Source organism: Nelusetta ayraudi, unplaced genomic scaffold, assembly GCF_046127955.1.
Source record: "Nelusetta ayraudi isolate G7.1 ecotype Tasmania unplaced genomic scaffold, CSIRO-AGI_Nayr_v1 ptg000048l, whole genome shotgun sequence".
In the NCBI taxonomy this organism is placed as follows: domain Eukaryota; kingdom Metazoa; phylum Chordata; class Actinopteri; order Tetraodontiformes; family Monacanthidae; genus Nelusetta; species Nelusetta ayraudi.
In genome coordinates this window covers 7,900,001-7,914,620 of record NW_027466098.1, presented here as the reverse complement: position 1 = coordinate 7,914,620, position 14,620 = coordinate 7,900,001, and the positions used below count along the sequence as shown (strand labels likewise).

General features: G+C 47.4%; 2 protein-coding genes and 1 long non-coding RNA gene across 4 annotated transcripts; 2 read left to right on the top strand and 1 right to left on the bottom strand.

The window, feature by feature from the left end:
- The first annotated feature begins 119 nt into the window (after positions 1-119).
- On the top strand, positions 120-2,095 carry LOC142895193 (uncharacterized). Its single transcript, XM_076036048.1, has 9 exons — positions 120-222; positions 339-635; positions 721-774; positions 869-898; positions 976-1,092; positions 1,185-1,233; positions 1,317-1,390; positions 1,479-1,591; positions 1,801-2,095. Exons 1-9 carry the CDS (start codon positions 174-176, stop codon positions 1,930-1,932), a joined length of 915 nt encoding a protein of 304 aa, XP_075892163.1. The 5' UTR covers positions 120-173; the 3' UTR covers positions 1,933-2,095.
- A 96-nt stretch (positions 2,096-2,191) lies between these two features.
- On the top strand, positions 2,192-11,935 carry nrgnb (neurogranin (protein kinase C substrate, RC3) b). Of its 2 annotated transcripts, XM_076036045.1 has the most exons (6): positions 2,192-2,683; positions 2,772-2,851; positions 2,965-3,002; positions 3,367-6,424; positions 10,044-10,199; positions 11,310-11,935. In XM_076036045.1, exons 1-6 carry the CDS (start codon positions 2,530-2,532, stop codon positions 11,331-11,333), a joined length of 3,510 nt encoding a protein of 1,169 aa, XP_075892160.1. In that variant the 5' UTR covers positions 2,192-2,529; the 3' UTR covers positions 11,334-11,935. The 2 variants fall into 2 exon arrangements, with proteins under 2 accessions (XP_075892160.1, XP_075892161.1); XM_076036046.1 differs by lacking the exons at positions 2,192-2,683; positions 2,772-2,851; positions 2,965-3,002; positions 3,367-6,424 and adding an exon at positions 8,412-8,639.
- LOC142895194 (uncharacterized) lies at positions 11,841-12,241 on the bottom strand. Its single transcript, XR_012928187.1, has 2 exons — positions 12,142-12,241; positions 11,841-12,022 (listed from the first exon to the last, which is right to left on the bottom strand). It is a non-coding gene; the product is annotated as an uncharacterized LOC142895194 (long non-coding RNA).
- Between the last annotated feature and the right edge of the window lie 2,379 nt (positions 12,242-14,620).

The following is a 14,620-nucleotide window of genomic DNA, read 5'->3' as shown; positions in this document are numbered from 1 at the left end:
TGAAGCTGTCATCCACCACATCCTGCACCCTGCCATCTCAGCGTCATCTGAGGAAAAGTGGGGGGGGTTAGTGTAACGTTTTCCTGCAGCTGCATGCGACATGTACTAAGGGTGCAAGGTTGTGTTTTTTTATCACATTTATCCGAAGGTGTCAGATAGTCAGAGACAAACACATGATGATCTTTGCTTGCTTCGCTTTGCTTTTTGTCTGGGTCTCACAAGGTAAAGTGTGACTGCTGCCGTTTGAAATTAGTGGTTTGTTGTATGTGCTTTTAAGTTTCATTTATAGATGTATTTTTTTTTCCCTCTCAAGACAGTACTATTTCCTCTCTTTGCAGTTTCTGTGAGATGTCTGGCTATGAGCGAGCCCACTCTCTTGACCGTTGCTTTGGGCAATTCCATTCTGCTGAACTGCACCTACAATTGCTCCAATGGATTTATCCGAGCTTCTTGGAATGAAGAGCCGGATTCCTCTAAACCTCCATTCAGAAATGGTAGCGTTTGCGTTGTTTCTCTTCTTCTGAACAATGTGTCCACTGAAGATCTTGGGAGGAACTACACGTGCCACACGAAAAATACAGATGATTTTAACCCCTTGGCAAAAATACAGCTCGTTGTTTCCCTGCAGCTTCAAGGTAAGAGAGCATAGGTAGATACAGTTGTATGCAATATACAGTGATTCTCAGTGAATTCCTGTTTATGCCTGTCTGTTTGTTGTAGCTGAAACAAGCACCCCAGAGCAGACAGAAACTTCTACCACAACAGTCACAATTTGTGAGTACCTCCTAGATTCAAAGTGGAAATTTCTTGTTGTCATTGTTGTTATGCATTGATTGTGTTGATGGATATTATATTGTACATTCCTCAGCAACTACAACTGCAAAGCTGGAAGATGAAGGTGAGACAACAAAATGGCCACAAAGACTGTGTTAGAATGCCAACTACACTAAAGAAAACTCCTTTCTGTTTGACCAGGAGGATTTATTGGAATTAAAGTTCTAGCAACGGTCACGGTTGCTGTGGCCTTGGTATTGGCAGTGTTGGCTGCTTTTCTTTGCCTGAGCCGGAACAAACAAAGTTGCAATTGTAAAGGTGAATACAAAGCATTGCAACAATGAATACAATACAATTAAAAAAATAATAATAATCCTGAATTACAGTGAGTCTAATTTAATCCTTTATAGGGCTATCAGGGATTCCCAGAGAGCCTTCTTCATGTCACTCATTGTTAAGGTGAGTCAAGAAAAAAAAACTTTTTTTTTCATGCTCCCTGTCAGTTATAAATTAATCTCTTTACACACTACTTTTTTTTTTAGTTCACCGCAAGCCCTTCACCCCTCCCTCTCACCTGTGAATGGTGAAAGAGTGACTTTAAGGATTCCAACATCAGGTGAGACAGTTTGCACATGACTGAATTCTCATTTCAATGTGTAGTAATGTAGGTTGGTGTAGATCATTTGCATTTTTCTCTGGCTCAGACAGCGCGAGTGACACCGAGGTGCCATATGCCGACATTATGATCACCGTCCGTGGCGTCAGCACACCGGAGCTCAACCAGGTTGTCTATTTGAGTCCTGGGGATCAAAACCAGGTGAGGGGCAGATTTAAAAGTCAATGTAGGGCTATGTTGATTACTTTCCTCATAATAAGGTTTAAGTAAGGATGGTATGGTATAAATGGTTGTGTAAAGTTAAAAAAAAAAAAAAAAAAAAAAGGAAAATAAGTTGTCATTGTGCTTTTTTTTTGATATTGTACAGGTGCATCTAACTTGTTGTGTAATTTTCTCTGCCTGTCCTGCAGTGGTGGAGGGATGAACCAAGGTCTCGACTACAGTCCTCGCGTTCAGCTGACAGGCTGCACATCCCCCAGCCCAGAGAGATCAGCCGCAAAATGAGCACTAACTCTGAATATGCAGTCATCTCATATGCCTGACTGAGTTTCTTATATGAGGACAAAGGGGAACTAGCAGAGGGGTTTAATGTGTCAAATATTTTAAATAATCTGATATCGAATTGTTATGAGTGTCTTGTTTTGCACAATGTGTTAGAAATATATCCTGCAGTGATTACCAATAAAAGCTTTTGTTGTGTGTGAATGTTGTGACGTTTGAGCTTGGTCGGTGTCCGTAGTCAGGACCGTTGCTAGGTAACAGCCGTCAACAAACCCGCTTCTGCTAGCAAACATCTGGAGATGATCCGGTGGATACGGACAGGGCAGTACATATCGGCATATTGATGTGACTTATATGACATTTTCTAATATAATTCTGAATCAAACTAGCTTCAAGAGCTCTGCGACGACGTGTTTAACACGGGCTGTTTCTAAGCTAGCGTTTAAGCTAGCGTTAGCGTTCGTGTTTAGAAACTTAGTTAACTGAGCGACTGAAATTGTCTCTCTGTCATCGATATCAGAAATGAATTAATGTACAAATGAAAATACAACTTCGACTTATGAAGTAAACTAGACTAAAACGGAAAAAACTGTAAGCTAACCACCGAGGGTTTCCTGGGATTTTAAAACAACAACAACATGTCATTCCATTTCTCCAACTCTCACCTGCGAGTCCCGCGAGGTTTCGCTACCCTCCTGGAAGGACTTGCTAGAGAAGTCCTGCGAGATCAGCCTGAAGACATTCCTAAATATGCAGCGCAGTACTTTCACAAACTGCTCAAACAAAGACAAGGTAACTGACACCCTATGTTATTTAACAATGATAATATGGTAGAAAATAGTGCATGAATTTCTTTTCTTTCTTTCTTTTTTTTTTGCAGAGAGTGGCGTGGACCGAGTTGAGTGGGCTGCCAGACTAGAGGATAGATACTCCAACAACTGTGCATTTATTTCACCAGAGGTACCAGAGGTAATCAACCCACACTGTACTGTTATGACCACTATTTTTTTTTTTAAACACAAACGCTGTTCCTATCTATGCATTAAGATGTATGTTGCTGTGTTTTCTTACAGACTGCTCCTGAAAACCTTACCCTAACAAAGGTTGCCACGTGAGTCTGGAAAAAAAAAAAAACAACAACTCAAAAGCAGAGAACAGGATTACCACGGCAGGAAAAGGATGTGCAAGTACAGAATAGTAACAAGTGACAAGTGAGGGAAAGATGACGACGCTATATATATTCTATTTATGGCTTAAAGTTTTTCAGTACATGCTAGAATTGAGGTCACAAAGGTTAGTTTGGCCTTATCAAAGCTAACAAAAGCTGCAAAAAGAACATTTTAGATTACATGTAAATCAGCATGATGTAATGGACAAATGCAATTTCTCTAGAAATCATCATTATCATTGCTTGGGTTATAATTCAGATTTCCTAAGTCATGAAAATATGTATTATTATTCTGTTGTACCTCTAGAGAAAACTCAAATGAGTCCCAGTCCGAGGATGAATGCAGCCCTGCGGCGGAAATCTCAAATCCATCCACTTCACAACTGAACGCCAGTGAAGAGATTGATTTAACTGAAAGCAAAGGAGAAGAGGAAGAAAAGCGTGACGTTACAGACAAGCGCATTTCAACGGAAGTGGCTCCTCCAGAGGAGGAATCAGTGAGCAGACCGCCCGATGCAGATGAACAGCCAGATGAAGTGAGTGATAAACAGAAGGAGCGAGACTCAACAACGACTGCGTTCGCTCAAGTTGGCAGTGTGGCAAATGGAAATGATACTCATTCTGTTCTCGACCAAGATAAGCCTTTGCTTCCATCGGAGTCTGCTGACTTGATGTCATGTGGAGGTTTTTCAGATGTAAATCTTTGTTCACAGCAGCTCAGTGCTGCTGGAGATGAGGCATCTGCACATAAGCAGACTGAGGACACAGCAGAAGAAGAAAAAACGGATGCCACAGAACCATCACAAAAATCTCTACATCCTGCGCAGGCTGCAGCGCAACTCGCCACAAAGCCCATAGAACCACAGGTTACAACTGAAGGGGCCGCAGATGCAGGCGAAACACGTGTCGTTGAAGATAAATCGAAATCCCAACCTGAAGAAAGTCTTTTACCACCGCCTGCTGAGTGTGAAACCCAAGGGGACAATCAACAAGAAGCGGGAGATCAGGTGGAAACAACAAAGGAGAAGAGAGAAGCTCAGATTTCTGTTGAGGGAGGAAATGAATGTTCAGAAGCTGGTTTCAACAGTAACTTTAAACCAAAAGAGGATTCATTGGTTGAGATTAGCTTTGATGATGTCCCCGAGGCTCGGCAGATTAAAGAGTTCAGGGAGAAGCAGCTCGAGGAAGAGACCTCACAGACTAATACAATGGAAATGCGAACTGAGGAGAGATCTGACAAAGTGGCTGCAGCAGCGTCAGGATACAGAATGGTGGGAGTTGAGAAGGAAGTTAGCTCTGAAGGGGGGGGGGATCAGCACGAGGCACCCGTAATGACGGCAAGCGTGGAAGCAAATGATTGTAACTTGAGTGCTGTGGGTGACAAGACGGGTGAGGGTGTTGCGTCCCTAAACTCATCGCCTAGGCCTTGCAGTGAGGCTAAAATAGAAGAATCTGTGAATGACGTTACACAGCCGAATAAAGATACCGGTGAGAACAGTGCTGATGACGATGAAGATGATGATGATTTAGAGCGGGAGGAACCTAATATCCCCAATACTGAAGAAGCAGAAACACTAAACATTATAGGGCAAGGCGAAGAGGACTCAAAAACAGCTGGCCACGAGGAGCATAATCAGGAAATTGGTGGTAATGAAGATTTAGAGCGGGCTCATCAAACCAACCCTGACTCTGAAGGAGCAGAGACACTCTCCTCTGTAGGACAAGGCAAAGAGGACAAACAGACAACCAATAATGAGGACCCTCACCAGGAGATTGGTGATGGTGATGAGGAGGAGGAGGTGGAGGGTGGGGAGGAGGAAGAAGAAGAAGAGGAGGAGGCAGATGAAGATGATAATGATTTAGAGCAGGAGAATTCTAATATCCCTGCTTCTGAAGGAGCAGAGACACTAAACTCTATAGGACAAGGCAAAGAGGACACATGGACAGCTACCAAAGAGGAGCATCACCAGGAGATTGGTGGGGATGATGATGATGATGATGATGATGATGATGATGATGATGATGATGATGATGATGATGATGATGATCTACAGCAGGAGAATAAAAACATCCCTGTCTCTGAAGAAGTGGAGACAGTCGACTCTTTAAGACAAGGCAGAGAGGACATACAGACACCTAACAATGAGGAGCATCACCAGGACATTGGCATTGGTGGTGGTGGTGATGGTGATGATGATGATGATGATGATGATGATGATGATGATGATGATGATTTAGAGCTAGAGAATGCTAATATGCCTTCTTCTGAAGAGGTGGACACACTCAAGCCTATGGAACAAGGCAAAGAGGACACACAGGCTGCTAACACTGAGGAGCATCATCAGGACATTGGTGGTGGTGGTGATGCTGATGACGATGATGATGATGATGATGATGATGATGATGATGATGATGATGATGATGATGATGATTTAGAGCTAGAGAATGCTAATATGCCTTCTTCTGAAGAGGCGGACATACTCAAGCCTATGGAACAAGGCAAAGAGGACACACAGGCTGCTAACACTGAGGAGCATCACCAGGACATTGGCGGTGGTGATGGTGATGATTCTAATCCAATCATCCCTGACTCTGAAGAAGCAGAGACACTCAATTCTATAGGACAAGGCAACAAGGGCATACCGACTGCTAAAAATGAGGAGCATCACCAGGACATTGGCGGTGGTGATGGTGGGCATGATTTAGAGCAGAAAAATCCAATCATCCCTGACTCTGAAGAAGCGCAGACGCTTGACTGTGTAACACAAAGCATAGAGGACACACAGGCAGCTAACAATGAGGAGCATCATTCAGAAACCTGGCACCAGGAAATTTGTGGTGATGATGGTGGTGGTGATGATTTGGAGCAGGAGAATCCAATCACCTCTGAGGAAGCGGAGACACTAAACTCTGTAGGACAAGGCAAAGAGGACATAGGGACAGCTAACAATGAGGAGCATCACCAGGAAATTGGAGACGACGAAAACCAATTCTCAGTTACTCACTCACAGTCCCTGGTGACTGCAGAGGATCCAGAGGGCGAAACTTTAGAGGAGCGTGCACGGGGTCTCCCAGGGCAGAGCGAGGAAAGTCAAGGAGCTGCGGAAGAGGCCCAGGCGGAGGACACGGGGAGCGAAAGAGAGGCCGCATCAAAGGGAGGAACATCAGAAGCACAAATTCCCAGAGACGAAGGAAAGACTGACTCTGAAATACAAGAGTGGACTGATGCAACGTTGGGTCAGGGCAGCGTGGGCCCCAGTCAAGTTGCAGATCAACCAGCAGCCGATTCCCAAGAAGTGGAAGGGCCACAGCCTACGTGTGCAGAAGGCGCCACTGCACAACCTGAAGGAAGTGGCGGTGACAAGGTAATGTTTGCAGTTTCTTTTTCAAAAGTATTTGTTTTTTTATGTGGTTTTTGGTGGCAAGGTGATGCACAGCTAATGTCACTTCTTGCACAAACAGGAAGAAACAGGGTTATGGTCAATCTGACTGCATGTGGCAGACAGACAGTTCCTGTACTCACCCTCCAAATTTCACTTTGCCTTCACCTTTGCAAACACCCTTTTTGGCCAGACACACGTGATGAACATTCCTCCTTGCATACCACGGTGATTGACAGTTTACAATTATTAAGAAATAAAACACAGAGACACACAGGACTGTGTAGCAACGACTTCTTCCTGTTCACATTCATACCAGCTGTAACTGAATAAGCTAAACACTCAAAGCTGAGATAAACGCTGAAACGGTTACATCTCTCTGGATCGTCCGTAGCGCGCCTCCGCTGAACCCGCTGTTTCCCTTTAAGCGCAAAAAGAACCCAGATGTCTCAGTTTTTTCAGGTTCCGCGCGGCCCTTGTTCTGCCGCGCTCGTGGCTGTGTTTGTCTACGGATCCGCCGGGAGCCTACGCAGCCCCCGCAGCTTGAAACCCGACTTCAGAAATCTGTCATCACCGAAGGAAAAAAAAGAAAAAAGACAGACTGAACAATTTATTTTATGAATTAGGGCCTGAAATGCTTTTTTTTTTCTTTTTTGTTTTTTTTCTGAAGCTGCCAGCAGAGTTGGCCTTGTCTGATTTGTCTGGACAAACAGCTCCGAACACACGGGGAGGAGGAGGGAGTGTGGGAGAGGGGTTACCAAGAACGTTACCATGGTTACCCCTCTCTATCCAGCGCGATCTCTCGGCGTCGTCATGAAATTAACAGGAGATGGTGATGCTGATAGTTGCTATGCAGCATCTGCATTAGTGGTCCGCCTCTAAATGCACCTTCCGCTCGACAAACAGTGAGGCAACGCCGGGGAGTTATTGTTTTTCTACAACGCACGGAAAGTGTGTGGTTTTTGCGGCTCCCCGCCGGACTGCAAGAAGTTCGGCTGAGTTCACCTACTGCACGTCGACTGCCCTGTTACTTCGCGCCCAGTCATTGCCGCCTATAAGCTCAATTGCCCATTGCCTTATTTTTCGATTCCAAACATCCTTCCTTCCACTTTGCCGTTCACGCAACAGCCCGATAAAGCCGTCTTGGGGGATGCGCTGCGTTAGATAACCTCATGATTAGGCACAAACTCGAGATAACTCTGATGGGGTTCACGGTGGCGTTTATCATGCAAATGAACACCTTTGAAGGAGCGACGGAAGATGGCGGGGGCCTCCTTTGGCGCCACCCGCTCGGCCGTGCGTTAATGTCGTTAATGTTAATGTCGCGCGCGTAGCGGCGTTTTAATGGATGGCGCTTGGCTCGCTTGCTTCTCTCCGTCTTGTCTCTGAGGCTGGCAGAGGCGTGTGGGCGGCTATACCAGCTGGGATCAGAGGGAGGGAGGAGGGCTGTTAGCTCACTCTGCCTCTAATAAATTTATAACACCTCCCCGTGTAAAAGCGGCCCGAGATACTTACGGCGGGCTTTTGTTGTTCTCGTGCCACAAGCGGAATCTGAAAAGTCAGCGATGGGTGACTTGTGGTTTTTTTTTTCTTCTTTTTTTTTGGGCCGACCATCTGGCTTTGACATAGTAATGCTAAAATTGTCACCCGGTATTTGTGGAGTTTCACTGTTCCTTAGTAACACCGTAACGCAGCAACAAACGCTTTCACTCCAGGCGTGTTTTTCATTTATTTTTTATTTTTCGCGCAACTTGAATCGCTTCGACTTCTTTCGCGAAACCTCGCCGTTTGCTCCGGGTTCTTGCGAGGAAAAATCTGTGCGACGCAAACAGCGGGTCGGCAGAGGACGGAGCACATGCTGTCATGTTTTTGTAGGAGGTCTCTGTTGCCTCCCCTCCCCTCCCTCCCTCCCACTCCCCCCCTCCTCCCTCCCTCCCCTCCGCTCCCCACCTCGGCTCTTCCTCCCCGCTCCCGCTCTCCCGACTGCGTGTCTCTCCCTCGCTCACTCACTGTGCGTGAGCGGATGTTGCCAAACGCCCAGCCGCTGTCAGTAAGAGCCAGCGAGCCGCCCGGGTTGGTGCCGGATACTCGTCCAAGAGAGAAACGTAGAGTAGAGAAAGCGAGGAGCCCCGTTCCGCAAGCAGGTCAGCTCGCCTGAAGACTGAAGTCACTGACTGAGTGAGACATGGACTGTCACAACGTAAGTAGGAGCTGGAGGTGAACTTTTTTTTTTTTTTTTCTTTCTTGAATAGCTCCTTTTTTTCCCAATAAGGGAAATTTACACTGCTTGCGCTTGGGTCATGCAGCTAGTTTTTTTTTTTTTTTATCAATACTGTTGGTATTCATATGTTTGTCTTTAAACTGCCCTCTGATGTGACGCGCGCGTTGTTTTTAATTCATGCACTCCATTGTAGAACCTGTTCTTTTGTTTTAGATGTGATTATCCATCTATCGATCTGATAAAGTTGCGGGGCAACTCGGCTCGGCTCCCTCACTCCAGTTACTCGGGAGCCACTCTTACACCAGATTTGCATCATAATGCTTCAAAACCCATTTTCTGTCAAAAGTAGGTCCGAGGAGCCCAACACTGCCTCCCCTAATTCCCCCTGAGCACAAAACAAACAGTGCGACCTCTTAAGTAGGTGCGTAGCCAGGGAAGAAAATCCGTTGCATCAGTCTGACAACTCCGCCGTGAGAGAGCGGTGGATGGCGGCGGTGGCGGCGGCGGCGGTGGTGGCTGCTCAGTGAGCAGTCAGACAGTAGAGGCTAATGAATGCTGGCTGAACAGGTGGGTGGTCGCACTCCCACACTGGAGGGGCTTCGCCGGAGACGCGATGCACAGCCTCGGCGAGCTACAGTGCGGGTTTCTGTGGGCTGCCTTTGTGCCGAAATGTCAATCTGTTATCCAGAGGCAAAGCACGGGGTGTAGCTGATACGCCGAGCGCACACGCACGCAGACACAAACACACAAACGCCGTTTTCAATTGGTGTTTACATAACTCGTCAACAGCCTCTCGCGTTGTCTCGCTGACACTTCATGACAGGCCGGAGTTTTCTTTTCTTTTCTTTTCTTTTTCCCCGCACGCCCACCCTCGTGTTTCCTTTGGGACGGTTGCTGTTGACGGCAGCGGGTTTTTCCTTTGTGTGTTTTTGTTGGGTTTTTTTTTTTTTTTTTTTTTTTGCTGGCTCATCCATTTTGAGACTGTTGGGAGGGAGGAAAAGGGCGAAATGTGTTCGGAATAGAGACCAACAAATGAAAGGTTGTTGAGGTGAAGGAGTCTCGACGGTATTTAAACGGGGATGTATTTTTAGCGCCGTCACTTAGTGCCCTGAACGACGGCCGCCAATGTAATCGGCGGCGCCGAGCCACTCCAGAAATCATGACGTAAGCTTCACGGCTTCATTAAACGGCCCTTTCCCCGAGCAGATTAAAAAAAAAAAAAATCAGATTTCACAACCCGACACCTGACTCAGACGTGCTTTCACCGGCAGTGTAGGAGGCAAAGGTGGGGAGCGACAAAGACACAGCGAGTGTTATTGACCTTCTGAACACTAAAAAAAGAACAAGAGAAAAAGACCTGCTTCCTTCCGATTGTGTCCGCAGGAGGAGTGCAGCAGGCCCCAGGAGGAGGAGGACATCATGGACATCCCCCTGGACGATCCCGAGGCCAACAGGGCCGCCGCCAAGATCCAGGCCGGCTTCCGCGGCCACATGACCCGCAAGAAGATGAAGCCGGAGGACAAGGCCGAGGGGGAGGAGGTGAGCAGCGACGACGATGTGCCCACCAACCGCCACTAGGGGGCAGCGGGTCCGCGGCGTCGAGCCTGCCAGTTAAGGCTAGGCCCACCGCGATGCCGCTGCGCTAGGCACGAGGATCGGGGGATGCGGCCCGCGGTCGGTGAGCAGAGGCAGGTGCTCGTTAGAGGATCTTAGAAATAAATATTGCGACAACATATTTTGATAACAGCGAGTTTAACACGATCAAGGTGTCGCGATCTGGAACTTTGTTTTCGGCGCGAGCCTCTTTCGGGTTTGCACGAGAGAGGACGACACCATTTTTAAAAGCGGTACATAATTAAACGCTCAGCCCGGGAAGCCCACACGGCTTCTCCTGCGTGTGATTATCGCGATACATAACTGAGTGACTCATTTAATTACCCCACGCTGTCTCCAGCGGCGCGGCTGAGGCTTTCAATCATTTATGTCGGCCTAATGGGTTACATCGCGTGCAGCCTATTATGTAGATATGGGCGTTGAGCTGTGGGGATGCGGTGCGTTTGTCAGGGATCAGTTATGAAAATGTCAAGTTTTTCTCTTGGGTTTTTGCTTATTTCGGGGTCAGAGGTCATCCAATTTAAGTTGGCACTCAAGCCCGACAGCAGACCGACATAATTCCTGTTAAAAAAAATAATAATAATAAAACAAACAAAACAGAGTTTACTTCGGGGACGGCGTCTGGCGGAACGACGTCTCCTCCTCGTCGGCGCCTCCTCCCAGCCCGCTAACTGGGTTAGCGAGAGTCTATTTAAAGTCCCGGGCACATTAGGTACAGTATACACTTCAGAATTAATGGACCTGTCGGGCTGGAACCGAGCATGGCCAGCACATCCCCATTGGGGTGGACCCAAAAGAAGTGAATCTCTTCCAGCGTGCAACACGCCTCAAAACGAAGACGTTTCTATAATTAGACAAACTGTCAACGCTGTAAGGTTGTTTTTTTTTTCCATAACTATCGTGAAATCTTTACCCATGACAACTTTTTTGTCTTGTGTGTTAGCACGCACGTGTGTGTGTGTGTGTGGTTTGTTTTTTTTTTTTACCCCGTACTCCGATGTGCTTACACTTTGCCTCCCCCGATTCTGTTTTTAGAGGCAGGAGGATCGGGGGCAGTAGACGGAGACGACACATCTGCGCCATGAAGAGGAAAAAGAAAGAGGAAGAGGAAGAGGGGGGGGGGGGCGTGACAAGGTAGCGAGAGAGAGGGAGAGAGAGAGAGACGACTGGGCTGCCAATAGCTGATATCGACCACACCTTTTTTTCCCCCCCTTTCCCCGGGAGTTCATTTTCCTTTCCCACACAAATTAGCAGTAGAGGAGGTGGCGGCGGCTCCGAGGGTGTGCTATGTGAATTTTTTTGTGAACTTTAACACTTCTCCGCTTCCCCCAGCAGCAAGGATGTCTTTTGACCCAGAATTTGCGACTCACTGCATGTACTTGTGAAACTTCTGGTGGCGTGCTAGTTCTTAGATGATGATCTGTGAATGTGCAAATGAATGTCCTCTCAACGCTAAAACAGGGCTTATTTCGGATGGATCCCTTCACGCCATTTTGCTCTGTACAAACCTAGTGTGCATCTGCATTACACTTTTGCATTATAAGCGGCTTTTCTTATTTTGCTCACTTTTTCTCCTCCCAGCGTGCTTGTATCTGTGCTATTGTTTACCTATTTGACTTGCTTTGGAAAAAAAACAAAACAGATTAAAACATAAAAGAGAAGTCGCTATGTACGTTCTGTTTCTTCAACATCCAGACTGCGGTCGCCCTCATGGTTTTGATCACCGGACAACGTTTTCTTTTCGTTTTCTTTTTTTTTTTTTTTTAGCATTTTATATATATATATATATATATATATATATATATATATATATATATATATATATATATATATATATATATATATATATATACACACATATATATACACATATATATATATATATATATTAAAAAATCTGATCTTCCAGAACACAGCATGCAGTAATAACAACAGATTGCGTTTGGTACCGCTTGCCGCAGCGAGTCAGTATGCTCTGCTATTTGTGTCAAGTGGTGGGTTTCTTACTTGTCGAAGCCAGTGTGTAAATCCCCGTTGTCAGCACTTTGCCCGGTCTTAATGCTTTCAAGCTGCTTTTTTTTTCTTTTCTTTTTTTTGAATGGTTCTACACTGCTGAACTTTGCTGTAGAGTCTTGGCATCCGAACAATAAATTCACCTTGAATACATGGTGAAATGTCTGCATCACACTCATTAATGAAGCCCGACTGCGCCCTTCATGCTACCCATCCTTCCCAATTTGGCGGCAAAGTGGGGGGCAATTTTTTTCTTTTTTTTTTTTCATGTTTTTTTGGTCAATCTTTTTCCAAATGCGGTCCGTGACTTCCAAAGCCATTGCAGTAAAGTAAAACTTTTCTTTAATCTTTGCAAAAGATCAAAGTGATTCCACACCCGGTGGACCCCCCGCAATAAATCCCCTTTCTTCTATTGCAATATTGTCTAAATCACAACGCAACAGCGCAATTCTTTGTCCTCTCATTTCTCCAGTTTCATATTTCGCCCGGGCAGCCTCCTTCGCTTTATGAGAGAAAAAGGAGCCGCAGCATCTTCTCCCTCCCTGCTCTCCCACTCAGCCGGCCACCCACGCGCTCCTGAGCCATACGGCGCCCTTGCTTTGCACAGACTCGAGCGCCGCGCGCGCGCACGCGCGGTTGCCGGCGCACGCGCGCGCAGGAAAAGCGCAGCACCACGTCTCTCTCGGCGTGCGCATCCCACTCAGGTTCAGCTCATCCCTCCCTCCATCCGACCGCCCGCCTCCTCGCGCTCGTGCGTACAGTTCGCGCGCATGTGGCAGCGAGTCGCGAGACGCGGAGACGGACGGGACGAGCAGCCAACGCTGTCTGCTGTGTTTTGGGCCCCCCTGTCTCCGCAGAGCAAGAAAGAGATGCGCCTTTCTTCTTCCTCCTCCTCCTCTTCCTCCTCTTCCTCCACCGCGCGCTCATAAATATCCTCCACGGGCTTCATACGAAGTCTATCCTCCCTTCTTCTCCTACTCGCTCCCCCGAGGTGCCGCGGCCACGTTCTCCTGTCCCTCTAATGACTGTGGGTGAACAATCAATAACCCGCGCGCACCTTTCCAAACATAGCACATCATGGCGCCCAATTGCTGCTGCAGATTGAATTCCGCGGGTGAAGAAGGATGTGGCGCGCGCCGAGTCTGGATCCTAATGGATCCTCGTGAGGATCCCGAGAGCAACTCGTGCAGCCTCAGACCCCCTCTGTCTCTCACTCCCCCCCCCCCCCCCATCTTCTTGTTACGACGTTGCGCGGGCTATTTTAGAAGCAGATCATCTGACAGATCTGGTCCGTCGGTTTGTTCTCCTCCTGTCTGCGAAAGAGCAGCGGGTGAAGGGAAAGAAGAAGAAGAAGAAGAAGAAGAAGAAGAAGAAGAAGAAGAAAAACCCTCGCGGTCTCCTGGGTGATAATTAGAGATGAGAGCGTCAAGGCGAACAGCAGGGGGCGCCACTGAGTGACTTAGCGCAAGCAGCGGGCGCACACCAGCATAAGGCGTTAATTATACAGCAGAGATGAGCTGCCTTAATTGCCTCAGGTGCATAACTAAGGAGACGAGGTGACGAGCAATCCGCCAGGGGTCACCATGGCAATACATTTTCCCTTTCTTTCCACGTGAGTGTCTGAGTCACGCAGGATGATGTCAGCCTTGTTGTGGGCTCGGCGCAACACCACTTTTCTACCACACTTTTTTTTTTTAGGCTCTCGGGCCTCGTCTGTGTCGTCCCCTTGTTGTCTTGCCGACCGACCGCCTTGATGTGTGGAGGAGCAGAAGGGAGGAGGAGAGGGGCCGGGGCCAGAGGTGGAGCTTTGATGGGCCACTCAGTCCGCAGGGGGCCGGCGGCGGTGGCGGCGGCGGTGGTGGGGGGCCTCGAACGAGGGCCACTCGTTCCCACATTCCTTCAGCTCTCCATCAGCAGTGCCTCTTCCCCCGGCATGAAAATAAAACACACACACACACACACACACACACACACACACACGCACACACACACACGCACACACACACATATATACACTCTGTCTCTCACTTCTTTGTTGTCTGCCAGAGCGCTGCCAACTAAAAGTCAGTGGGATTTCAAACGTGACAGACGATCTTACAATGCGACTGACTCACCCAACGCCTCGATCTCCCGAATAGATCGACAAGTTGCTTCGGGTTGACTGACGCGCCATAGAACACATGGCACCACCACGTCTGATGTTTCAAAAAAAGAGAAGAAGAAAGAAGAAAGAAAGAAAAGAAAGAAGAAGAAGTGGGAGCGTTGATCGCTGGAGGCTGTGACAGTCAGCACCCCCCCCCCCCCCCAAAAAAAAGAGCTTTAAAACGTCGATG

Bases quoted from the DNA above. Each gene is read 5' to 3' on its own strand.
- nrgnb (XM_076036045.1), top strand. From the start codon at position 2,530: ATGTCATTCCATTTCTCCAACTCTCACCTGCGAGTCCCGCGAGGTTTC. The intron at 2,852-2,964 runs GTACCAGAGGTA...GTTTTCTTACAG, and splicing joins GTGCATTTATTTCACCAGAG to ACTGCTCCTGAAAACCTTAC. The intron at 6,425-10,043 runs GTAATGTTTGCA...TTGTGTCCGCAG, and splicing joins AAGGAAGTGGCGGTGACAAG to GAGGAGTGCAGCAGGCCCCA.
- LOC142895193 (XM_076036048.1), top strand. From the start codon at position 174: ATGATGATCTTTGCTTGCTTCGCTTTGCTTTTTGTCTGGGTCTCACAA. The intron at 223-338 runs GTAAAGTGTGAC...CTCTCTTTGCAG, and splicing joins TTTTGTCTGGGTCTCACAAG to TTTCTGTGAGATGTCTGGCT. The intron at 1,093-1,184 runs GTGAATACAAAG...AATCCTTTATAG, and splicing joins ACAAAGTTGCAATTGTAAAG to GGCTATCAGGGATTCCCAGA.